The sequence below is a fragment of the Nyctibius grandis genome, chromosome 2 (assembly GCF_013368605.1).
Source record: "Nyctibius grandis isolate bNycGra1 chromosome 2, bNycGra1.pri, whole genome shotgun sequence".
NCBI lineage: Eukaryota > Metazoa > Chordata > Aves > Nyctibiiformes > Nyctibiidae > Nyctibius > Nyctibius grandis.
This window is the reverse complement of record NC_090659.1, coordinates 112,619,483-112,644,931: the sequence shown is the minus strand read 5'-3', so window position 1 is coordinate 112,644,931 and position 25,449 is coordinate 112,619,483. Positions and strand designations below refer to the sequence as shown.

General features: G+C 37.1%; 1 protein-coding gene across 1 annotated transcript in view; it reads left to right on the top strand.

Moving 5' to 3' along the window:
- The window catches only part of ARHGAP42 (Rho GTPase activating protein 42), a 187,079-nt gene that overhangs the window by 35,357 nt on the left and 126,273 nt on the right, over nucleotides 1-25,449 (top strand). Inside the window, exons 2-3 of the mRNA XM_068419399.1 lie at nucleotides 3,657-3,752; nucleotides 22,752-22,813. Of these exons, the coding sequence (XP_068275500.1) occupies nucleotides 3,657-3,752; nucleotides 22,752-22,813 (158 nt within the window). The remainder of the gene's footprint in view (nucleotides 1-3,656; nucleotides 3,753-22,751; nucleotides 22,814-25,449) is intronic.

Below are 25,449 nucleotides of genomic sequence, written 5' to 3'. Positions count from 1 at the left end.
CAGACAAGATAAGGTGATAGTGATGTCACTTGCCTCTTCTTGATTGAAGAAGCAGTTGCTCTTAAATCTGATTTAATTCAGTTTTGAATGTTCGTATCTATTTAAGGAGGCCTGCTTATTACACGACTGGTCCTTTCTGTGACCAGGTGAATTTTGTAATTGAGTAAAGTGTAGTGCTCCTAAGAAAGAAGTTGATAAATATGATTGCACCACTTGGTCCAATGTTATGGACTGCTTGGTCCAACTGCTATGTTGAGCTGTGAGTTCTTAGAGTAACTCCTATTACAGCCTCTAGGAAGCTGTCCAAGTAAGCTGGAATTTTCTGTAGAATAATGTTTTTTATGTTTTCAGGTAAAATTAACTTTGTACAGAAATTAGTGTCACAGGAAACATCTGACCTTGGAACTTCCATGTTATTCCTTGCTACACTGAACAGCTTTAACCTTAATACGGTATCTTCTAATACTTTCAAGCTATTAGAATAGGTCTTCTATAGAGGCAGAAATCTCCAAATGATATAATTCTGGATGATTTTATTAAGTTATCTAATGACCTCTGAAATTCTTACTACATTCTTCATTCCCACTGTTTCTGGGTTAGGTTAAATATGCCTCCTTCAGGTTCAAAACATGTAAGCATTAACACTGTCTGATTTGCTAACACAATGAAAGAGAGATCAGCATCTGTGTATGACTAATCCAGGATATAAAATGGAGATTCCACCTTGGATGTTTTTATCATTTGTTTTCCTTTCCCTTGACATTTGTTCCACTGAGCCCTGCACGTGGGAAAGAGTGATAGTGGAGAGTCCGTGCTCCCTCATTTCCTTTCGTGTTCACAGAGGTGCTGGTCATTGTGGGTAGCTATTAGATTGTCCAGAGCAAATAAATCTGCATTCCTGTTAGTGATAGCTGATTTTCACATTTCTGTGTGCTTGCAATATAGAATCTTTTTCATTCAGTCACCTTAAGGCCATATTATTCCTTTTGGCATCAATTGGTATGCAGCAATTTTATAGAAGGATTTAGGACTCGGTGTAGCAACTTGGTAGAAGAGCCAACAATAAAACTGCATTTCTTCCCTTTAAATTCAAAGCATCCTGCTGCAAACAAATTCAAGTTTAGGTCTTTCTAATAGCTGTAGAACAATCAGTTACTTAGATATCAAAGATGCTGTATTTGCATAAAACGGAGCACTTCAGCTTATAAGGATATATTTTGTTTTCATCTATACAGGCAGTAGGAAGCACTTTGTGTTTAGCATCCAATTTGTTAATACATTTAATAATATAATCCTCATGTACAGCACAGCAGGAAATATTCAGTAAAGATGCAATAATTCTGTGTGTCTCTTATGGAAAACACAATACATTTTGATAATGAGAGGATAATTCAGTGTCAGGAAACTACTGATGAATCTGCTTGCTAACTAATTTCATTACCAGTGTCAGTATGCTGTGAAGGACAGTGTGTCTTATGGATAAAATAAGAATTTATATAGAAAATTATGTGATGTGGATGTAAGGAAGCTTTATCACGGAGTTTTTTTCTTTCATCTAAAGAAAATACAAAAAGTGTTATTTCGTTTAGTGTACAAAAAAGAATAAATCTTCAAAAATAGTATATGGAATATATATTTAAAAAGAAAAGATGTAAGAAATTACTTGATGTTTTGACTTTTAAATATTGTAAATAGTTGCTAAGTAATTCGTATTGACACGTCCACAGCTTTCTTTTAGAGGGAAGTACATTTCCTAAATTTCTGAAAGAAACAACAAACTGGGACAGATATCTAAAATCTCCTTTGGTAACTTTTTATAATTTTTTAATGTTCATTTTTTAATCTCATAGCAACATTAAATGGTCGAAGAGGTAGTGGCCTGCAGGTTGAAGTGCAGGGGGCACCTTTCCTTGGGGCGGGGGGGACCATTCTTTCCTGTTTTCCATGCATTTTATCAAAAAGATACAGAATTTGTTTACCCAATTCTTTACACCCTAGTTATTTATCAGAGAAACATATGGAATTCCTTACTAATACGAGAAAAAATCTGTTGATGTCTGTGTTGTCTAAAGACTGCTGGTTCTCTTGTTGAACTGATGTACTCTGTAGCTGCTTGTAAAAATACGAAAGCAGCAGGCACTGAGCAAATACAGGGGTGGGACAAAATCCTGGTAGGGATTCTGTTGTTTGATAGTGGTTACATTTTAATGAAAAAAAAAAAAATTCAGTCATCTTACTGTGTGTATTCTTGTTTGGAGGTGTTTGAAATATTTTTGAACCCTTCTTTAATTTAGGATAGTGGAATGGCTCTTACTGTTGGAGATTGTTCACATTTACATGACACTTTTATTCTTCGTGTGTGTGTCTTGATTTAGGACATTAGGCCGATTTGTGTATTTATATACTATTTTTTTTTCTCCCAGGAAAAAGGTTAGCCTTCTAATTCTGTGGCCAGCATTGAGTAAATGAGTATTTATGGCTTTACAGTAACAGAGGGTTAAGGAACTCACAGAATCACGAAGTGGCTGAGGTTGGAAGGGGGCTCTGGAGGCCATCTGGTCCAACCCCAATGCTCAAGCAGGGCCACCTGGAGCTGGCTGCCCAGGGCCATGTCCAGATGGCTTCTGAACATCCCCAAGGATGGAGACAGATACGTGATGCTTTTGAAACAGAATTTATGACTTGTCTTTTGGTCATAACTTACCCTTACCATGACTTTTGATTAGATTTGGCAGGTAGCAGAATCTTAATTGCCAGTTTTCCTAGCTTCAAGATAAATACCATAGATGTGTCCTCTAGGACATAGAGAATTGTTGCTGGTTTTCTGGGTGCATCTGGGCTGGCAGCATTTTTAAGTCTTGACCAAGTTCATTCATTATCATATTCATCTCTGCATTTGCTATTAGAATACCTAAAAAAGAAAAAAAATCCGCAGATTTCTGTGGTTACGTTGATATTCTGTATTTGCGATTTTTTTTTTTTTTTTTTTTTTGTTGGAGTGTGTACAATTCTAATGAAATTGTATGCTGTGAAGTTTGGATTACTTTGACGTTTCTTTGGTCCACTCTGTGTAATTCAGTGAAAATAGTGCTTATAATGCATCAATCGACAACCTAGTTGATTGGCAAGCACTTTTTCCCTTCAATTTCTTTTTATGAAGTTTTTACATAACACTCTGTAATGTTTTAGTGTATTGGAATAGCTAGAATGTAATTCTTTTGATAATGTTTTATGAAAGAATCTGTCATGAGCTTTATTTTAATCTTCAAACTAATCTTGGAGTATTTTAGACAACAGTGGTTTACTCACATACGCAATTTACCACTAGATGTTGATTTCTTATAATAATTTCTTATTTCTCAAGAAGTATAGCAGTTCTTTAGTTGTCAACATAATACCTGTATTAATGTTTGAAATCTGGCATCTAGCGTGTCTGGCATCTAGCATGTTCCGTAGGTTTCTAGGAAATCTCAGGTACTTTGATTTTTAAATGGTGATGGGCATTTCTGAGTGAAGTTACTGTCCAAAAAATATACTAGAAAGGAAACTTTGTAAACAGAAAAAAATGTTTCATGCAGAAATGCATGAAACCTTGCTCCAGTGAAGTTGTAATGAAGTAATTTTGATTTTCTTTTTTTCTTTTTCTTGAATTTTAGATTTATCCATGGCAGTGCAAAAATTTTCACAGTCTTTACAAGACTTCCAGTTTGAGTGTATTGGAGATGCTGAAACTGATGATGAAATTAATATTGGTAAGTACATTCTACGCTCTGATTGCAGTAACATTTTATATTGATTCTTATATATTTGATATCATGGTTATAATAGGGCAGTTAACAGTTTTTCTTTAGTGGCTCATATAACAAAAATAGAAAAATTTCAATAAGTAGCAATCATGCAAGACTTTAAAAATACATATCAAAAAAACTACGTCTTTATGACATATCTGAGTTCACTGTAGTGCAAAGTATTCAGCAGTACTTTGTCAACTGAGTCAACTGTGAATCTTCTAAATTCTGCTGCTATTTTTAATTTGCAGCCAGTTTTTGTTAAAAGATGTACAAGTTTCCTATGAAATAACTTAGGTCTGCAAAAAACACTGAAGTGCCTAGTCAGACACAGGAAGCATTTAAGGGTCTAAAACCAGGAATATGTTCTTTACAACTTGTGCATTCCTAAGTATATAGTTGTCTGAGCTTTTGCCAGTAAAATTTACTAGCTATTTAATGTTCCATCTCTGCGCACACCCAGAACTTCTGCATTTGTAGGACTGAACAGCTCAGCTTGTCTTGAATGTAAGCCTCTCTAATATCTTGAAAATATTCTTCCCTTGGCAGACCTAATCCTGGAAACATTTCCAGGATTCAGAAATTCAGCCACTCTTTACTGCAAGGCATTGCCACGGTTGCAGCGGTGCTTTTGGGCAGTAGTGCAGCTCTAGCTCCTGCTGGTGGGAAACTTGGATTATAATCCATTTTCAGAATGGCTAAGTTCGGTGTCATGAGTCTTACATACCACATGGCCCCCATGTCTCTCCCAAAACATCTGAGAGGAAGGAAGATGGTTGTTAAAGAGTAGTTGCTTCTAAAAATAAATAATCTGGCAGTACAAGAGGGAACGTAGGACTTGTTAGTATTTTTTAAAAAAGATCTACGTAGTGCAGAGAGGAAAGTCGGACTGAGGCTTTTCCAACCATATCTCTTATTATAACCTATTTTCAAGTCTTCTCTCCCTTCAATATTTCCCTTTTCCTGACTGAGTTACTAATCATTAGACAAAAGGTCTGAGCTGCTTGCTTTCACTGGCAAGGTTTGCCTCATCCTCACCCTACAACGTTGTGATAGTTAGGAGACTGTCATCAAAGATGGCTGGTATTTGGTCACTGTTTTCCACTAACTCTTGGCAAGGGGCAAGAGAGGAGGTTTAATTTTACTGACATATAAAAGTAGGGGAGTGAAAACACTGAGCTGCTTCTATTCAGATATAAAACTGCATACATTCTTCAGGTGTGTCAAGGTTGGAAAGATACAACAAATGAATCGTGTGAATGCGCTCTTTGGCATTCTGCCTGTTATTTCTTGGCTGTTGAAGTTAGCTTGTACATATTTTATGCATTTAAACTAATTCTACAGTATCAGTTATATGTCTTAGATTTGGTCAGTAACTTTTTTAAAGACAAGTTTTTGCATTTAAAATGAGGTGACTGAGGACAAAGGCAACTTTCATTTTACTTGTAACCTAAATGTAGCAAAGCAAAGACATTTTATTGTTTGGACATTAAACAGGCATTTAAAACTGCTTAGGAAAAAAACAGAGTTCATGAATCTTGACAGCTGATTTATTTCGCTTGGAGCTTCAAAGAAGGGATTTCTAGCTTCTAAGGCATCCATTGCCTGATGGATTGTCATGTACATCAAAGAAGCTTATAAGAGTAAAAGGTAAACTGACAGGAATCAAATTCAAGTCTAACAGCTTGAATGATACTGTGTGCTTTTATAGGGTAAGGCTCAATTTTTGATCTCCCTAGAGCGATGACCTAGAATTTGTCTATATCTTTAACATGCCCCAACAAGCTATGTTTACTTATCATCAAAGACAGCTTTGTGCAGATGAATCCTGCTCTCTGTGCATCCCTCTGCCTTCACCTCCTTGTTTAAGAATATCTACGACTGTGCAGTCCACTGGGAAGTTTTACTTCAGTCTGCAGTGGCAGTCTGACTTTATAAGTTTTGTACAAAACCACTGTATACATAGGGGCTTAATACAGGGCCTACATTCTGAAGATTTTGAAATACATTCTATTTCAAGCTTAGCATTGGAAATCCTCCCTAATCCGCCTTAGCATTGGAAATCCACCCTCTGAATAAGGCATCTTCTGTCAGAATGTGATTATTTCTGTTAAGAAAAGTTTTTACTTTTTTCAAAATTGAAATATAAGTGATTTTTTTCCTTTTCTTTTTCTTACCAGTAATAAGTATTTTGAACCGAGTTGATAGCTTCATGAGTTTTTGTTTTTTGAGGCAATACTAGAGTTGAAGGTCTCTGTTCAGTAACTAAGTGCAACGTAATTTTTGCCTTTTTTGCCAACCTGAGCTCTAATAACAGCATTCAGGTTTTTTTTGCATTTCTTGTAACCTGTGCCTTTTTACATGCTTTCTTTGTACAACTTGTCTATTCCAATAAGCAAATTACACAAAATACAGGAGAAGTAGTTTTAGTTAAGCTCCATGACACGCTCAATATATGCAGAATTATGATGGTGTTCTTCATATTATTTTAATCCACCTATTATATAATCCAGTGACTTATTTGGGGGGTTTGTCTTTTTTTAATTACCATCTTTGATTTCTGATTTTTATGATTTCTTACTTTTTATTTACAAATGTTTAATTCTTTCATAGAAGTATTGTTCGTTTTTGACAAAAAAATATGTGTCTGTTTGTGGCTGTATAATGCATTTTATGTAATCTTTCCACGTTGTTGCGAGTTACCCAGATTTATCTACATAGCAACTTTCAGATATACCATGCGTAGTGTAGAGTGAGACATTTTGTGCATGAGTTGTAAGCTTTTGCCCTGACTTTCTTGAATAATCAGACTGGCTTCTTCCTCAAATCATCTACAAATTGATTTTTTTTAAACTGTGAACATCAAAGGATTCAAGCTATAAAAAGCTTTTCAGATTTTCAGAGATTGGTCAGCAAATTGAGTTTGGGAAACAGTGGTCCCCAGCTTTACTAGCTTTTCTCATTAAAAAATAAACATCTAGCAACAATTACTGGTGTTGTCCCTTCCTCTGTTTTGAAATGCATGTGGCAGCACGTGGTCTGCAGCAGCACAAAGGCTCTCGTATTTTATAGCTAGTTGATAGTAGAACATGGATATTAGCTCCAGTTGTGTGTGATTCAGCCAAACCGTAATTTTTTTATGCAATGAAAAGTTACACAGCAAATGGCATCTTTAAAGCAAAAATAACATGATGCTTTGCAGTGAATCTTTAATACTAAAAAGGCGTAGTAAGGAAGGTTTGATGTAACTTACCCTTACTCTAAGGCGAGGATGTTGCTTCCCCTTTCTTACTTACAGTGCTTTCCTCAGTCCTAAATAGCCAAGATTTGACAACACTTTGCCATTCACTCTTTTGGATATATCACTCCATGCACAGTTACTGTCAGCCCCCTTTGCAATTAATATTTTGCACAAAGATTAAATACTTTAAATTGACAGTGAATGAATGTAAAGGAGGTCAGGCATTTGTCATGCCCAGTGAGAGTTTTGTGCAAAATAGATGCATGATTTTTACATGTTTCAAACCTTGTAGGTAACATATGATGTTAAAGAGATGGCATAGGTGCAGAAATTATGTTTTTTATGAACAAGTGTTTTTTTCCTCATGCCTGTGCAGGCATAAATTTTGCAAGCAGGTTTGCCCAGCTCCTCTTTTCCTAGTATTATCCAGCTTGTATCACCTGATTCCTTCCCCAGAATTCTCCTTGTTTTTATCCTCTTTTCTTCTGTTTATGTTATCTGGATTGTGACTGATAAAGATGAAAATAGTAAACATTATTATTTAACTCAGTGGAATTCTGTTTTGTTTCTTTAACAAGTCCTTGACTATTTTGTATTATGGCTAATTATAGATCAGTGAGATTTAATATCAGCAGTCTAAGACCATGCTCTTCAGAATTAAGAGAAATCAAGACAAACAAATACATTCTAATATTCCAGCATTTTACTTTAGTATCTGTTTTTTTATTAGTGTGTGCTATTTAGGAAAAAGCACTGAAAGGCATATGTATTTTACTCGGTTACTGCTGGTTTTGAGTTGGTTTTTTTCCCTGAAGAGTATTATATTATGACAGATGTTTCAGGTAGCATCAGATGCTTGATTTAGGAATGTAATAGGATTATGATATCTATGAAATCGTTATTATTTGAGCCACAAGGAATAGGTCAGAAGTTCTAAAATGTGGTGTCTTTCCTTGTGGGAACTGAATTCTCCTCTTGCTGCTAGCAGTTGTGGCTCATGTGATCTTTGCTGACTCACACCTCAAGTTGTTCATGAGATTATTAAAATTGCTAGCAACTAACCATCTACAGAACTATTAACTCATACCAGGCAATTATGTTGTATACAGCAGTTAGTTTCAAGGTGAACTTTGAAAAATCAACTAAAATGTACTGGGGAGAAAGAACTTTAAAAAAAATAGAGAAAAAAAAACTTTAATAGTTGTTTGTTAGAGTCCACTGCTGTGTTCTTAAGGCTCTCTTGTTTGAGTGGAGCAATGATGCCAGAAGCTCAGTCTTCTTTTTTGCTTGTACTGGACATCCACATGCACAGTGCTTTTGAGTTAGGATCTGCTCTGCCCTCTTGGAGATCCTGTCAGAGGACAAGCATCCTGTCATTCAAAGCAACAAATAGATCTGTCTTGGGAAATTTGTGTACAAAACTACACAAATAAGAGAAAAAATCAGAAAGTTTCCCTCCCCCCATCTCTTATAACAATATAAAAGGTTAATTGGCGTTAAGAGGTGCCAAATTCAATACAAACTGCACGTGCAATACTCTATTAAAATAATAATAAAAAAAGAGAATTTATAGGAGCTTTATGCCTACCTAGTTTGTGTGGAGGCAAATCTTGACAAATCGATCTGTGGACATTGCAGTCTCCAAGTTAGGAGACTCTTTTGGAGCTACTCAGAGGCTAATCAGGAACCTCAGAAGGTAGCTGTCAGGCTAGTCACAATTTCAAGCGACTGTATCTCTGTTTGTGGTGTGCAATGGCTTCTTGAATTTGCCTGGCTGTTTTGGAATTATTTATTAAATGCCATTGAGCCACCTACAGTCTGAATCACTCAGATATCTTACAGGACATCTCCTTAATCACTTGAGGTTAGCTTTGATGTTCAAGACAGTTCTTTTTAGGGTTAATATTCTGCCTACTTTGCACTGAATTCCCACTGGTAACCATGTTTCTGAATGCAATTGACAAATACCAAGTAAGTCTAAAATGAATTGCAACAGCTCAGGTCTACAACTGCCTTATGCAAACCAAGGAAAGAGGAGGATCTTGCTTACCCCCTTGAGGGTGGAGTTCTAGGGATGGATTTTTTTAGTGTAGGCATCATCCCAGTAACTTTCTTAGTGTTTGAGTTTGTTGACCTTGTGGAACATATTAGAGACAAGTGTATTTACAAAAGGTGTTTTTTAGATGGGTGGGGAAGGATTGAGTCCTGAATTAGCATAGAAAGCTATTTGTGACTGAGAGTGAATTTGCATAGAAAGATTGTATGCGTTTTTTCCACAGTAATTACCTGCCTAGATTCACCAGCTCTTTCTCTTCCAGTTGGAAGAATGAATTTTAAGATTAACTTTTTAGGTGATCTTCAAAGCAAGTTTGCATAAGCTACTTGTAAGATCTGAATCACAGTTCTTTGGTACTCCTATTGGATTATTTTTATCTACAAAAGTTAAACAGTAACAAATTATGGGAGGAACTCAGCACAATCAGGGTGTGAAAGGCTTGAAGTGTTTGTTTAAAACTTGTTAAATCTGTTCCTACCATTATTTTTTTTATCTCTTTTGCATATTTAAACAAATGCCACCTGTTCCTGGAATGCTATTATTTCTGGACTCCAAGAAATGAGTGATTTTATGCTAGTGCTAGGATCCCATAGAGGCTTCAAAACAGTGTCTGCATCAGAAAGAGAAGGTTAGCATTCTGTTGGTCCAGCCCAGAGCTCTTGTCCTTGCTCTGGAAGGTCAAACGAGGCTGACAAAGCAGGAAATAAAATAATGCTGCAATAGGCCTTTATTTGTGCAGGAGGAAAAGGGAAAATAAGATCAACAATACAGGCCTTGTTTTTTCTTCTCCAAGATATGTATCAGAAGGTTGTTAGGAAAATTTGCATGCTTCTTTCCCTGTTACCTTAAGATGCATATTCAAATTAAAAAAATTAGATTGGGGTGGCTGATGCAGTTACTGCCCTTCCTGTCTGTCCTACCCTTCTTCTGTGTCAGGAGTAGCTGGCTGTGAAGTAGGGGAGCTTCTGAGTCACTGCAGTTTGCATCCTGGTGTGCTAAGGAAGTCTAAAATTCATGCTAGTTCATTTTAATATATTGGACTGCAAACTGTGGTGTCTCAGACTGCCATTTGCCCTGGAGCTCATGCTGTTTACAGAAAGAGGTTGAGGCAGGCAGTGGACAGCAATAGCTTTGGTTGTCCTGGTACATTCTGCTAAGGAGATTAAATGAATCAACATTTGATCTGAACAGCTGAGTAGACAAGTAGACAACTCCATGCCACTCACAGATCAAGATGAAATATTTGTTGTGTCCCGTGTTAGTAGTTTGTTCATCTGGACTCTTTATGCATTTACTTTATTGTCCTCATTCCATGCCTTCAACATACCTCTTCTTCCCTCTTCCATCGCTTAGCTTTGTTATTTCTAGAGTTGGGCATCCCAGTGGAAGTATGAATGCCTGTGGGGAGACAGTCTAAGGACTAGAGAATTGCCTTACAGAGTTGGTACGAAAATAACTGGTATGTACCTTTGCAGCGTATAATACACTTCTAGTAAAAAGGCATTATGCTTTAGAGCTGTCAAATTAGTATACCTCTTCAGCAATAGGCACTTGTTTTCAAAAACAGGTAGTGGTTTGATCAACTCCACTTTGAGGTATTCATCTTCAGGTTTGAGCAAATAAGATGAAGGATTTGTACTTTCTGAAAACAAAATCCTTAGTAGAGTTTAGAGTTTTAAGTACAGGAAGTCCTTGATCCCTTTGTAGGCCTAAATTCAACAAAGCAATTATGGCAAACCTAACATTTGTCGAAGTATTTGGTGATATTTTTCCTAATTAGTGTTTCACCGTTTAAGCAATAAATGCCCTAAATTTTACAAATTAGAAAAACAATATTAATGATTCTCAGCGGCATTCTGAATACATTGCTTTTCCTTCCCCTTTTTCAGCACCCACAAAGAGCCACACACAAACAAGGTTTGTACAGCTGGAAAGACTGAAATAGCAGGGTTTTTTCCTTCATTTAAAGTATGGATGTGCCTCTGAAGAATCGGGGATTGGCAAGCCTGAAATGTAGTCATAATTACTTCTAACTCCTTTGTTTATGGAATGCTAGGGTTGAATATTACTTTTGCAGTTTAATATGTTGTATGTTGCCCAGTGGTTATTTCCCACATTGTCTTGTTATTCAGCTGTTCAAAACACTTGAGCATGAAGTAGCAATTATTTTCTTAGAGCAAAAGATTTGTATTAGTAGTCAGTTTATATCATGATTCTTTCTAGTGGGTTTTGGAGGAGGGGGAGCACAAAGGAAAGCAGATGAGGATTGAAAGAATCTCTGATTTAATGAGAATCCACCTTTGATCTTATCTATGTCTGAATGTTCCATGTTGTTTAAAGCTGTTTGTCCTCTGGCAGGCTGGTGGGTATCACTAAACTCTGGAGAAGTCTAATCTGTTCAAGTCAAAGGTTAATGGTTAATTTAGTTAAGGTAAAGATTAATTAGATTAAATGGAATTTTACAGTGTAGGAAGTTGTGCTGTTAGTTTCAGTGGGGGCCAATTCAAGCTGCTAGAGTTTCAAAGTAGGTTTCCAGAAGCACTTTAAGATCACTTCATACCTGTTGGGCAAAAGATAATGTATTGAATGTTGTTGCCCATGCCCAGCTGAGCTCTGCAGCTATGGAGCTCAGCCCCAGGACTGCCGGGCATGTGGCTCCATCAGGTGGAGAGAGGCTGATTTCTTTTTAGCAGATACGATTATTTTAAACCCTATTTTGTAGTGGCATAGAGATGCAGTATTTCTTAATGACCTCTTGTCTAAAACTGTTATCTCTTTATTCTGTGACAACATGGTGAAAATAGGAAGATTTGTCATGGCTAATCCCGAAAGCCTCCACTCCTTCACAGAAGTGTAGAAGGAAGGGGAGGGACAAGAAAAGTGATTTACTGATTTGTGGAAGGGTTTTGATTCAGTGCTCTGTGAGACCAAGTGACTGCCTGGGAGATCCATTAATTCCCATGTTCCTAACAAAATGGAAGAAACTGCTTAGATGATCTAAAATGTTTGTGCGGTCACTTCAGGATGCCACATTTTGGGAGAGGTGCTGTAGACTAATAGCATCGAGTGGAGTTTTTCTACCACAGCTCTACTAGTGTTGTATTGTAGAATTGTTGTGTTGAAGAATTCATGCTGCAGAAGATAGATAAATTTCCAAATCGAATTATGTATTTTCAAAATATTTGCTGCTTTTACAATCAGAGTAGAACACTAACACAGGGTAGATATACTGCAGCTGTTTTTTTAATAAAGTGCTGGAAGTGTGGTTCTGGTATTTGAATAATTGCTTGGTGTGGGTTTTTTTGTTTGTTTTTACTAACATACTGTGAGATAGACAGCTATTATAAACTTTAAAAATCATTCAGGTCTCTAGGAAACATTTTGCTCTTGTTTGATCCATCTAGAAATTTCTACTTGTATTTGCTTTGGGAGATTATGCATGAGTAGGGAATGGCAATTTACTGATTTTAAGTCAAGTAATTGTATTTATTTAAATTGTGTAACATTGCATGTCTTAAGGTTATCTCTCCAAGTATTGTGTTTGACAAGTGCTGACAGTGGATCTGGAAATTCTAGATAACCTGACTTTCCTACAACTCTTCTTAGTTTGTATATAAATGTGTAGCTTTTTTTTGTAGAGTTTTGTGGAAAAGCAGTGGAGTGGAAAGTATAAATGTCTTGGCCCAAAACATTGTTTTAACTTTTGTACAAGGCTTATATTTGTTTGTTTAAATATTTGTGACACAATAGCTACTTTTTATAGCAAAGAATTCTTGAGTATGATACTGTTTGTAACTGGATTTAGATAGTTACACTGACAAAGGTTTGTTTCAATAAAATTCTGTAATGGGGAAAGGATTTTTACTTCTAATAGTGGCTCTACATTTTATGCTTTACATATGTTTAGAAAAAAAAACTGTCATAAAATACCTTGCTATATTTGCTTATTAAGTTTTGCGAGATGAAAATACTTTTGAGTTAAAATTCCAGTTGCCTAATACGGTACGTACATACTATACTGTACTTGCAAACACATCTTGCTTCGGGCTTTGATGAAGCTTAGATCTTGATTTGTTGCCTTATATGGTTCACATATTAGTCTGCAATTTGAGGCACATGTGTGTTGTGCTCAGACAGGAGGTTCCATTGTTACTGTGGAACTTGCTGGCCTCCTGTACTGGTTTCATAGAATCATAGAATGGTTTGGGTTGGAAGGGACCTTGAAGATCATCTAGTTCCAACCCCCATGCCACGGGCAGGGACATCTTCCACTAGACCAGGTTGCTCAAAGCCCCATCCAACCTGGCCTTGAACACTGCCAGGGAGGGGGCATCCACAACTTCTCTGGGCAACCTGTTCCAGTGTCTCACCACCCTCACAGTACAGAATTTCTTCCTAATATCTAATCTAAATCTACCCTCTTTCAGTTTAAAACCATTACCCCTCGTCCTGTCACTACTTGTCTTTGTAAAAAGTCCCTCTCCTGCCTTCCTGAAGACCCCCTTTGTCTTGCCTTTATAGTGTGACAAAACCTGGAAGACTGGTCGGGGGAAATACTGGTGCCTGGTATATGGCCAGGAATAAAAGGGCTTTTAAACATCTGTTTGTGGGGAACACTTCCTAAAAAACATAGGAATTGAGTGCCGTAAACAAGGGGACGTCAAGTGTGGAGACTGTCACTGAATCTGTGACAGTTTCATTTCTCGTTTTGTCTACATGGGAATTTGGAGCACTTGCTGCCCTAGCCTTCTCTCTGTCCTAATGCTGCAAAGAGCCAGTATACTCTGAATTATGATGTAGAGGACAAAATACCACCATATTTACTGTGAGTTTACAGTGCTTTAACTCAAATGAAGTAGAGAAAAGCCTTGGGTTTTGTTTATTTACTTTTACTTACATGGATTTCGGTAGCTGTGCTCTGATAGAGTTCTCTGCTTGCCAATATGTGTTGGAAGATGTGATCATATTTGGAGACCAATATGTAGTCCTTGAAATGTAAATTTGGGCATGAGAGTCTTAATTTTGTCATTTTTCTTGCTTCCTCATTTGTGTAATTTCTTTGAAGAAGTTTTAAATCAGACATTTTTCATCTCTGTGTCTTTTTTTCTCTTGTACTTTTCCTTCCTACTGTACAATGGATTTGTTTGACAAATTTGGATTTATTTTTATAAAGTAACACACTGATTTTCAAGAGTTGAAAAAAATTGGCAAAATACCTTTCCTCGCGGTTCAAAGTGGGAATTGCCACAGGAAACAAAATTACCACTGTGAGTTGTGCTCCCTGGGAGGATCTAATTCTTATAGCAATAGTTATTATTTATTTATTTTATGGGCATGTCTGTATTAAGTGAGGATAAACCATCCGTGAAATTGGATGGAATTTTTTTTTTTTTAATTTTTAGTTAATCAGAGTTGAAAGTTCAAAGTCTGGATTAGGTAGAAATTGCTTCAAAATCTGAAAGATCATAGTACTAATTCATAAAAAGGCATTGGATTAAGCCCTTGCAGAGTTTACTTAGCAGATTAATCAAGGAGCAGAGAGTATCACAGAATCACAAAGAATCACAGAATGTTAGGGATTTGAAGGGACCTCGAAAGATCATCTAGTCCAATCCCCCTGCCGGAGCAGGCTTACCCAGATCATATCACACAGGAACGCATCCAGGTGGGTTTTGAATGTCTCCAGAGAAGGAGACTCCACAACCTCTCTGGGCAGCCTGTTCCAGTGTTCAGTTACCCTCACTGTAAAGAAGTTTTTCCTCATATTTATGTGGAACCTCCTGTGTTTCAGCTTGCACCCATTGCCCCTTGTTCTGTCAATGGATATCACTGAGAAGAGCCTGGCTCCATCCTCATGACACTTGCCCCTTACATATTTATAAACATTAATGAGGTCCCCCCTCAGTCTCCTCTTCTCCAAGCTAAAGAGACCCAGCTCCCTCAGCCTCTCCTCATAAGGGAGATGTTCTACTCCCTTAATCATCTTCGTGGCTCTGCGCTGGACTCTCTCTAGCAGTTCCCTGTCCTTCTTGAACTGAGGGGCCCAGAACTGGACACAATACTCCAGATGCGGCCTCACCAGGGCAGAGCAGAGGGGGAGGAGAACCTCTCTTGACCTGCTAACCACACCCCTTCTAATTCACCCCAGGATGCCATTGGCCTTCTTGGCCACAAGGGCACACTGCTGGCTCATGGTCATCCTGCTGTCCACTAGGACCCCCAGGTCCTTTTCCCCTACACTGCTCTTCAACAGGAGAGTAAAAATGTTCATTTATTGAGTCTGAAATTGCTTCCCTTTGTCTGCTCTAAGTATGTCTTGATTCTATCACAAGAGCAGCACAGACCAGACAGAGTTGCCTCTACCTTTGTGTACCTTCCCATGATGGAATTCTTCAAGGAAATTTGTGGTTATTGGGGCTGTGAATTTAAACCACTGTCTGCTGGCAGAATATACTGTCAATTTGAGAGTGTCTCTTGGGGTATTTCCATGTAATTTTAAAACCTTTACACTTGAATCTTTGCTTCAGCCTGTGTCTTTTACTATCAGGTATATTTCATTGTATTATAAGAAGGTGCAAATAGCTTTTTTTCCCTGTTCTTGTGCAATATTACCTTAAACCTAAACAAAAGAAAGCAGCTTCTCTGTTTCCTCTGATATCTTGGGCATGAAACTCAGAAGAGAACAAAATTGGTAAGAAAAACAACAGTTTCAAATCCTACACTCCTCTCCCATTCTTTTGTCTTCTCTTCTGCTTTCCCAGTAAATATTACTTATGGTACTGATCTCAGTCACTTGGAAAATGAGGGAAGCAGACCTAGGGTAAAAGTGGCAGAGGAAATAGTAACAGCCAATGAAAGGTGAAAATCTGAGCAATAATTGGGAAGATTTAGCAGACATGTACTTGTCCACAGAAGCTTTTCTGAAAAAAAAACAAACACAAAACTGTTTTCTGTAGGAATATGTTGCAGTTGTCTTACACTACTGTTTTTAAAATTATATTACAGCAGTACTCAAGCCCAGTCAGCATTGGTTGTGAAATATTTATAAATTGCACAAATTATTATTTATTTCAGTTTGCAGACTAAAGTGCTGATCCTGCAGCTTGTTGCCTTTCGGCTAACCTGAAATTCCATTTAAAGCTGTAGATAGCTGTGCTCTTTTAGTGTGTTATAGGTGTTACTCAGTAGAAGAAAAAGGAAGAAATGGAGTTGCTAGCAAATCAGTCCAGGTTGTGACAGTGGTAAAGGAAATCTGTGTTGTATAAGATAAGGCTATATTTAAATTCGTAGCCAACATATTGAAAGATAAAGAGAATGGGAGGCTTTGGGAGCCTTATTTCAAGACAGTCCTCCTCTGGATTTACATTTTGGCATGCGGAAAACTTGCCACAGTGGTGACATTTTGAGACATCCAGTTTAGTTACCTTCAGATATACACTATGGATCCTATGTGGCTCTTACGACATCCACAATTCTTGTTAGGTAGAAAGTACTGAGAAAGCAGATTATTGTCTCTTTCTTCCAGATACTTGTGGTGGCCTGTCAGTGTTAATCTGAAATTTGTGGTTTTTCTGTCTGATCAGAAAACCATCTGTTGCTCCTCTTGTCCTACTTTCTTCCCCCGCCCCCCCGCCCCCAGTTGTACTTTTCAATATGGCTTAAAACCACAGAAAGAAGGATGGAAATTTTATTTGATGTTGTGTTTTTTTTGAAAAACTACTTGAAATGGCATTTGTGGTTGCAACTAACGCTAGTCATTAAGAGCTCTAGAAATACGTCTGTGAATTAATAACTATTTAATAATGTATTTACTTTCATTTTAGAATTGGAAAAGAAAGTCCCTTTTCCCAGCACTCATGGATTTTACAATTACTCTGCTTTGTCACTGAAGTCTAGTAAACAAGAGTTAATCCTTAGGAAATTTCCTTATGGGTCTTAGGTCCATTTTGAATTCTGATTCGGTAATGTATTACTTACTGGGAAAAACTTCTTTGGAGACTTTATAAGAAGTTTGTGCTCAAGCATGAATTCAGAGCCTGCTATAGCACGTCTGTGCTAGATATGACCAGTTCTGGAGAGAGGATGTACTTGAATGACCTTTCTGCCAAAGTGTGTAGGGAGCAATGTACAGCACAGTCCTGGCATTTCCCCAGTCAGATCGAGAAGGTACAAGGAAATCTCTGACAGGCACATTTTTGCCTGTTATACATCAAGGTGTTGTAAGGACAAATGACATATTTCTGTATGTATGTTTTTTCCATGCTGGCATTCGCGTATCTGAAGATCGTGGTGATACCTGCTTTGAATACTATAAAACACTGTTTACTGTAGAGTATTTAAAAATTGCCTATGCATTAAGACTGTATGTGTAAGTATAAGTTAAACCGACAGTCCATTTCACAGAACAAAAATGACTATTCTTTTCTATCTTCCACAGTAATTTTCCATTCTGTCTCGACTTGAACATTACCTTCCAAACTTGGGTTTATGTCTTTGAATTCAGTATTGGTCGTATAAAACTACTTCTAGGTTTCATACACGTTGCTTTCCTTTCTCATTAAATATAGATGGCATCATACCTATTGGATGTAACTTTTAGCAATGCATTGCTAACACTGTACTCTTTACTATTAAGCTAATTATTGATAGAGTGGCTTCAATAATGTCCATAGCATGTTGTTTTAAGGTTATACATTCCCTACACAAGTATATAACAAAAACGTCATAAAGTTTATTAAGTACGTTGTCTTTTTTCCTATGAACATGAGTTTGATTTTAATGCAGTGAACCAGAATTCTAGATCATAAATGAGGAGTATTTTTAATAATGCATTCTATAAATTCAGATAAATAAATTTTTATCCTTTTTCATTTTTCCTTCATTCACTCAGTCCTACACTAAGCTTCAGTTCTCTTTTTTTTTTTTAATGTGAGTGTAGCTATTTGTGGAACTGTACCGTATGTTTCAAGTGATAGGGATAAAAAACCAAACAGAACACATGCATCTTTTGGAAAAAAAAGACGTTGTTGATCTACACCATTGAGGTTTAAGCTGTTGGCACTGTTAGTTTGCTTCCTTACAAAGCAAATTAATTAAAATTTTCTTCCATTTGAAAATTAAGAGGGTTTGGTGGATTTTTTTGGTGTTTGTTTTTTTGTTGTTTTAGGGGTTTTTTAGTTTGGGTTTTTTTTTTTTGTTTTTTTTTTTTAAATAAAGTCATGGGATCTATTTCTCCGGAACAAGGGAAATTTTGCAGCAAATTATTGCGGGGTTGGGAGCACTCCAGAGAAAACAGCTGGCGACCTCTTCTAATTGTGATGAACAAGACCACAAGTGTACAGCGGGATACATATACAATTGTTTTCTTGTTGGGCGTTGCTTTTCACAGGCATCATTTCCATCATGATGCCAAGCGTATCTTACAAGTCCTTTGAATAGCCCTTAAATAAAAAGCAGACTGTAAAACTATTTGAATTTGGTAAGCTAGTATCTCCTAATGACTTAGAGTAAAGTATTAAGGCAGCACTTTGTTTTGCTTAAAATGACCCACTAATAACAATAATGCTTTTTGAAAATAATTAAAAATACCTTTGTATTTAGTATGTTAAGTTACATATCGTACTTCATATTATTGGTATGTTTTCAAAATTTATTTCATATCGGCACATTCCCATGACATTTCCTCTTGTAAAATACTTGACCCTTCCTCCATCCACCCCCTTTTGTATTTACAAAGTTCACTTTAATTCTCCTGTGTCTATTGCATTTAAAAAGAAGGGAGGGGGGGAATAAAAATGTTGCAGCATTAGCAAGAGAAGGGTGTGAGGCCTGCGTGTCATTTCCTGACAGACCAGAGTGGGCCACATCTGACACAAATGGTTCTGATTTTTAAATCTTCTGGTTTTTAACTATGGAAAAGCACCTCAGATTATTATTGCTGAAATATTTGTTTGTTTCCTGTTGAGAGCTGGGAATCCAGAATTTGGTGTGTGGGTACCCTGTGCCTCGGGTTCGTGCTGAAATCCTGAGCAGGGCCCTGGTTGCGGTGTAGATGGCCGCTCTGCCCAGCTCTCAGGGGGCCTGGGGAGACCTGACAGCCCGCGGTGAGCTGGATGTATGGGAAGAAGGGTGTAATAACGTGAAAGATTCAGAAGTACTGCAATGCTCATTGGTATTGTAGGAGAGCTGGTGGTGGTGAAGCTTTTTTTGACGTTCTGTGGTGCCATTGCAAGGGCAGAAGAACAGTGGGGTCACCAGAGGCGTCCATGTTGCTGAGCTCTGCGTACTGGGCGTGCATCCTTCATTGCAGTCTGAATTACATGATGCACTTGTTGTTCTCCCCGTACACCTTCTGAGCTCGGAAGGGACGCTCCATGGCTTTGTGGGCATTGACTGGCACGACAAGGATGAATGTGGGTGTCGGGCAGCCAACAGTGGAGGCGTAGTCAGTATTGATGTGAAGGGGTCTCTGCAGCGAAGGTGTCGCTGGGATCGGGGAATGGTTTATCTTAGTGCTGCTGAAGAGTGTAGGTTCTGTGCCCGTAGTGAAACTTGGACCTTTATAATCCTCCCCCAAATTGAGGCAGCAGGGTAGAGAAGATAGAGACAGCTTCTCAGTCTTTAGACTGCACACTTACAGAACATATTTTTATAGTTTTTTTCTCTCTGTCATGGCTTTATCTAAATCCTAAGCAAAAGTTTCAACTTTGAAACTAAAAAAACCCTTTGGTTCTACCATGAAATTAGGAACACGAATAAAAAGCTTCTCTTACTGTTCTTTTTTTTAATTCCTCTTCTCAGTTTCCAGTCATCCTTCTGCCCAGTTTCTGCTTCCTGCTGTTCTTCCTTTACTGTCTTTTTGCTCGTAAAACTCTGAATATTGTCTGACCAGCAAGGATATTTTTTTCTTCATAACTGTATTGCTTTTACCTGCCTGTCTGCCACCCTTTCTATTTGATTATTAGATAAAGTCCTGCCCATACCTTGGGGCTGGGAGCTGGTAGTATTTGTGCTTGGCTGCCGAAAGGTGTAAAGTGTTAACTTTCTCATTGCAGATGAAGAAGAAAAAAAATTTCATGAGCCTTTGTTGTGTTAAGGATGGTTTCAATGATGGGATCCGAAACTTAAGTGAAGAGTACTGTAAGGCTTGATGTGAGTAGGGAAAACTTAAATTTCAGTAGGTTCTGAATCTGCTGTCTTCACAAAGATATACTGCTTGGTATGATCATTTCTCTTTGAAATAGTTCTGTCATTGTGAGTGGCTCCACAGTAAAAAAGCAAAAAAAACAAAGAGGAATGGAGTTTTAACATGTGACTGCAGTAACACATCAACTTGTGGCTAAAAATGACCAGTTATTTCACTGAAATAATCTGGAAACAATTTCTCTTGCTGGCTTTACTAGAAAGTCAGCTGTTTTTCTGAAGTGCATCCTAATTCCCTGAATAGGTAATAAAATTCAAACAATATGTTTATCTAGTTTATTTGAGAAGATTAAAATTTTTTTAATGGTGGGTGAAGAATCACTCTGCCACATGTGCAAGGGATGCACTGGCTCTGTCCTGTTTTCTACAGGCAAACATCGTTTCTTGTTAAATTTTAGGGGATATAAGTGTGAAAATTAGAAATAGTTTGCTCATGTGTGTTTGGCTCATTGCTTATTTAGTTTTTAGGGTTTTGTAATGGGTACATAGATATTTTTGAATGTAACACTCAACAGATAACTTAACCAGTCAATTCAGCATCTATTTCTTTACCTGGTTTTGACAGTTGGGATATTATGAGCTGCCTCTTAAGAGACTGAGTTAATTCAGTGGGTAGCAAACTTAAGTTTTTGATCTCAAGACGTAACTCTGATAAAGGCTGAGCTGGTAAGTAACTGAAAGTCAGTAACTGAAAGGCACAGCTGGTAAGCCTGCATCAAGGAGTTCAGAAGTTTGTGCAGGAGGTCTAGAATTTCTTTTAATTAAAAGGTGGCAAAGTTTTCTAGTGTTTGTGTTCTCAGGGAGAAATATTAAAGGAAAAGGCTTGACATCCAACTGGATGGACATTTAACTAACCAGGCATTTTTGAACTAAACAAAGATCTCATGAGTAATAACAGGGAAAAAAAGGATTTGTCAGCAAAGAATGATTTAGAGGTCAAGATATGCAGGTATAGCATTACAGTTGCAAAAAATAAACTACGTAAGGTCTTGCAGAAGAAAATGGAACAAACAGAGAAGTGTTCTTCAGCTGTAAAAGTTAAAAGAGAGCAAGGAGAATGCAGGGGTGACCTCTGAAACGTCCAGACGGGATAAAGGATAAAAATTATGTGGGTATGGTCCAAAAACTAAGTAGCAGTTTGTGAAAGCTGACGAGTTAAGGCAAGCTAGGTGCTGGTTCCCTCTTAGAAGATACTGGAACATAGCAGATCCCCTAGAAAATGTACATATTTCCTTAAGTCTTCCGGGGAAATTGAGAGGAGATGAAGCTGTATTTTTGGAGAGTGACACGTTTTGTAAAAACACTTAAGAAGATGGAAGAATAGCTAAGAGGACGAAACTTCTGTTAGCGTCTCCTCAGCAGTGTATGCTGGTTAACTGTGAAGATTTTTTGAAGCCTGTTCTTTTGAGAAATTCTGCAAGTTTTGTTTCCTTGTTTTTTTCCTCCTTAAAAGATGATTTAGATTGCCTCAAGTTTGTTGTGAGGAGCGGTAGGATTTATGAATCTGCATTCTGAGATCAGAGCTTTAAACCATGAAATTTAGCATCCTGTCATTGGCAGTGATTACTGCTAGATGCGTCAGGAGAAAGTACAAAGAGCTACTTAGCTCTCTTCACATGATTCTTCTCTAGCATTTTGTGGAACAGTGATGCTGAATCCTGAACAACCCATATGCCCTTGAGAAAGTATTATAAATGATAAGATAGATTTTTCTAGAGAGATTTCCACCACTTGCTTACATGAGAATAAAGCCTTAAGAGATTTTGGAATGTTTTCCCATTTCTTGCCCTCTTTTATGTGTTAGTACTTTCATTATGTTTCTGTTGACATCTGCTATAACCCTTTGACTTACATTTGAAGGCAGTTTTGAGCAAAGGCTCTCTCACAGTTTTAACAGAATTCAAAGCTTGCTTATAAATCGGTCGTCTGCTCTCGTCACCTGAGAGTTTGTCCTTTCAAAGCATAAAGCCAAAGAGCTACTAAACCTAAACAGTTGGTATAAGTAACACTTTTCTTCTAAAATATTGAATGTCAGATTTTTACCTGAATATTTTTCATAGTTCTTGCAAATATGTGTTGCTGCACTTTAATAGGAGAAACTCAAGATTTTTCTTGGCAGTTTCTTTCTGGTCCTTGTGTGCTAAAGTAAATTTTGTGGCTGATTGTAGAATTCTTTGTTTTGAGACTGATCTTTGCACATTTCAGGAAAATCAGCTTGCCATATTCCATTTAAGAAGTTATTTTTTAAATACACGACTCTTAAGACTTAGGTTCTTTTCCTTTGTTTTTTACCTGCTCATGACCTGCTACTTGCTTCAGCCTGTGCCTCATTTAATGACTACTGATTTCAGTGAAGTACTGTGTAAGAACAGTACCTTATCACTACAACTTCGATCCAGATAACGGACTCATCTGGTTTTAATATCTAATGTTCACCAGGACATTCTTTTTGTTTTCTTTTCAGCCCAGTCACTGAAAGAGTTTGCTCGGCTCCTGATTGCTGTTGAAGAGGAGAGGAGAAGACTGGTAAGTTTGCTGGCAATAATATGTTGCATCGGGCCTCTTTGTGTATAAAACAGTACTTTTTTTCTATTCCTCCTGAAGTGCTATTTTTATTTTTTTTTTATTTGTGTGGTAGATGGTAAGTATTTTATAAGAATCACTTGATTCTGCAGAGGCTAGAAATGTGCTAGCACAGACCACAGCAATTTTTAATGGAAAGTTCAGCCAAATACTTTTATATCAATTTAAAAACTGTTTTCTCACCATTTCCTCCCTCCCCATTGCCCACCGCAAAATAACCTTTGAATGCTGCTGTACCTTTCCTTTCCCCCATCTTGTCTTGTTAGTCAAAAGGCACAGCAATAAACTGTAAACAAAGAGATTACAGTGGAAATGTAGATCAGTATTTATATTCAATGAAATACTTTGGGTGTTGTCCAGTGAGTATATACTAGTAATCCAAGAATATGATAAATAAGTGGTAAGAAGAGAAACCAAATTCATCACCCCTGAGAAACTCTTGCAGAATACATTATAGGTCAGACTTGTCAGATATGTCCTTTGTTATGGTATTCTCATTCCCTTTGTTTCCATACTGATGAATCTACCGTATTCTTTAATTTATATTTCTAGTCAGATGTAGCTTTGTTAAAGAAGTTTTAAGTGTATTCTTGTACAAGTAATTTTAAAAAAATTCCACACAAACAATAAAACTACATCTTTTCTTCTTTGGAAGTTAATCATGAATAAAGCAGTGAACTAAGGATTAACCTCACTAGGGGGATTTTTAAATATTGTGAAAGTTTAACTAGCTCAAATTCATCCAATGACTATGTCTGTCCTTGTTTTCCTTCCTCTTACGAGTACTTAGGGAGGTGAGGAAAAGGATTTTCTGACTCAGACTGGAGCAACCTTATTAAGCCAGGAAGAGGCTTACGTAAAGTTCTCTTACTCCTAGGAGTAAAAAACCATAGAATTGGTCTCCCACTATTTCTGTTTACAGAAATATTTTAAAGTGGCAAGATCATAAACATTTATATGGTACAGTTGCATAGTTAATATCACCTAAACCTATAAAAGTGCAAATTTTTGCTTCATGATAAATATTTTTTCCTGGGTAGATGGAAGAGTGAGGTGACTGTTCAGTACTTACCACCTTAAAAGATGCTTACCAGAACACTTATTAATTACTGAGTTAAACAATGTTTCAAATTAATAGCTTTCCAGTTTAGGTTAAAGATTTTTATGAGCTAACTATTAGAAAAAGGTAAAGCAATGAATAGGTGAAGGTTTTATTTTTCAGACTGGTTAGTCTTTCATAATATGTATATATAATTTCCCTTTATTTTATCCATCTTTTCCTTTTTTTTTTTCCTCGGAGGAGTCACTCCCTTTTTTGCTTTTAGAAGTTCCTGGCCTCTATATGGTTTATAATTTGTTTTTTCCATGTAACTTTTTACTTGGTATCTTGTAGGAAGGCCATTAGAGTAAAAGGGGGAAAAAACATTAGTTTTATTAAGTGAAAAAAGACCAATCGGATAGAAAGATGCTTTTTGTTCTATTTCGGGATGACTTCGGTGGGAATGCAAGGATTGTGTAGCTGAGCTGTTGGATCCCAATGCAGGGTCAGAGACTTGGGTGAGATTTCAGTCTCATGGAAAAGTATTTTACAGATGGCTGTCAATTAGGTAGAATGCAATCATCAAATCATTGCAAACAAAGTGGCAGATAGTATTCATGTGTGGAGAAGCTGCTCTTGATGGGAAATAAAAAAAAATTGCATCCAGCTTTTCGCTGAGTTTGAAATAGCCCCATTCTGTTTGTCTTTCAAACTGAATGCTCATGCTGAGAGCATCGAGAACACACAGTTATCATGGTAGTGATATTTAAATAAGGAAATTCAGCAAACTTAGAATTTCTCTGGGTTTAAAAAGTTTGATCTTCCTGTTGGTGGAATTTATTTATTATTGGAATTAAACTATTACAAGTGTCACCTTTGTCAAAGATGCTTGGTTTTTATTCTCTATTTCTCTTACTGCAGTTCTATAATGCCATCATAGAATCCAGAGGTGGTCCATGTGAGGATCAGTGTGCCATGCTATATGCTGAACAGATTGCTAGTAATAAGGATTTTCTGCTGGACAAACTTGTGATTTAACTGTGAATTCTTAAATTTCTGTGAATTTTTTGCCTATTTCTGAGGAAGTATGGACCATTATACATACACTTTGATTCTTCTGCTGGCAGCACTTCAAGGCAGCCAATTTGCAGATTAGTGATGATTTTAGAAAAAGTTCTCAGCTGACTGGAAAGCTCGAGACTGGGCATGCAGGTCTTTAAGAATGTGATTTTTCCTTCACTTCTGCATAAAAAGAGAAAACTTGCAGAAGTTGTTCGTGTTGTGTTTTTTTTTTTAAAAAAAAAGCTTGTTCTTTTTGACATTTGGTACAAGGCTTGGAGAAAAACAGCTAGTCAGTGTTGAGGCTATTTATGTATACACTTTATCATACTGTTTGCAACTTCCTTTTAATTCTTGAAGTGTGTGGCAGTAAAAGACAGTATTTTATCAGTAAATGCTGGATGTACAGGAATATGGAATGACAGATGTTAATTTTACTTACCAGCTAATGATCTTGTTTCCCTGCTTTGAATTTTACATT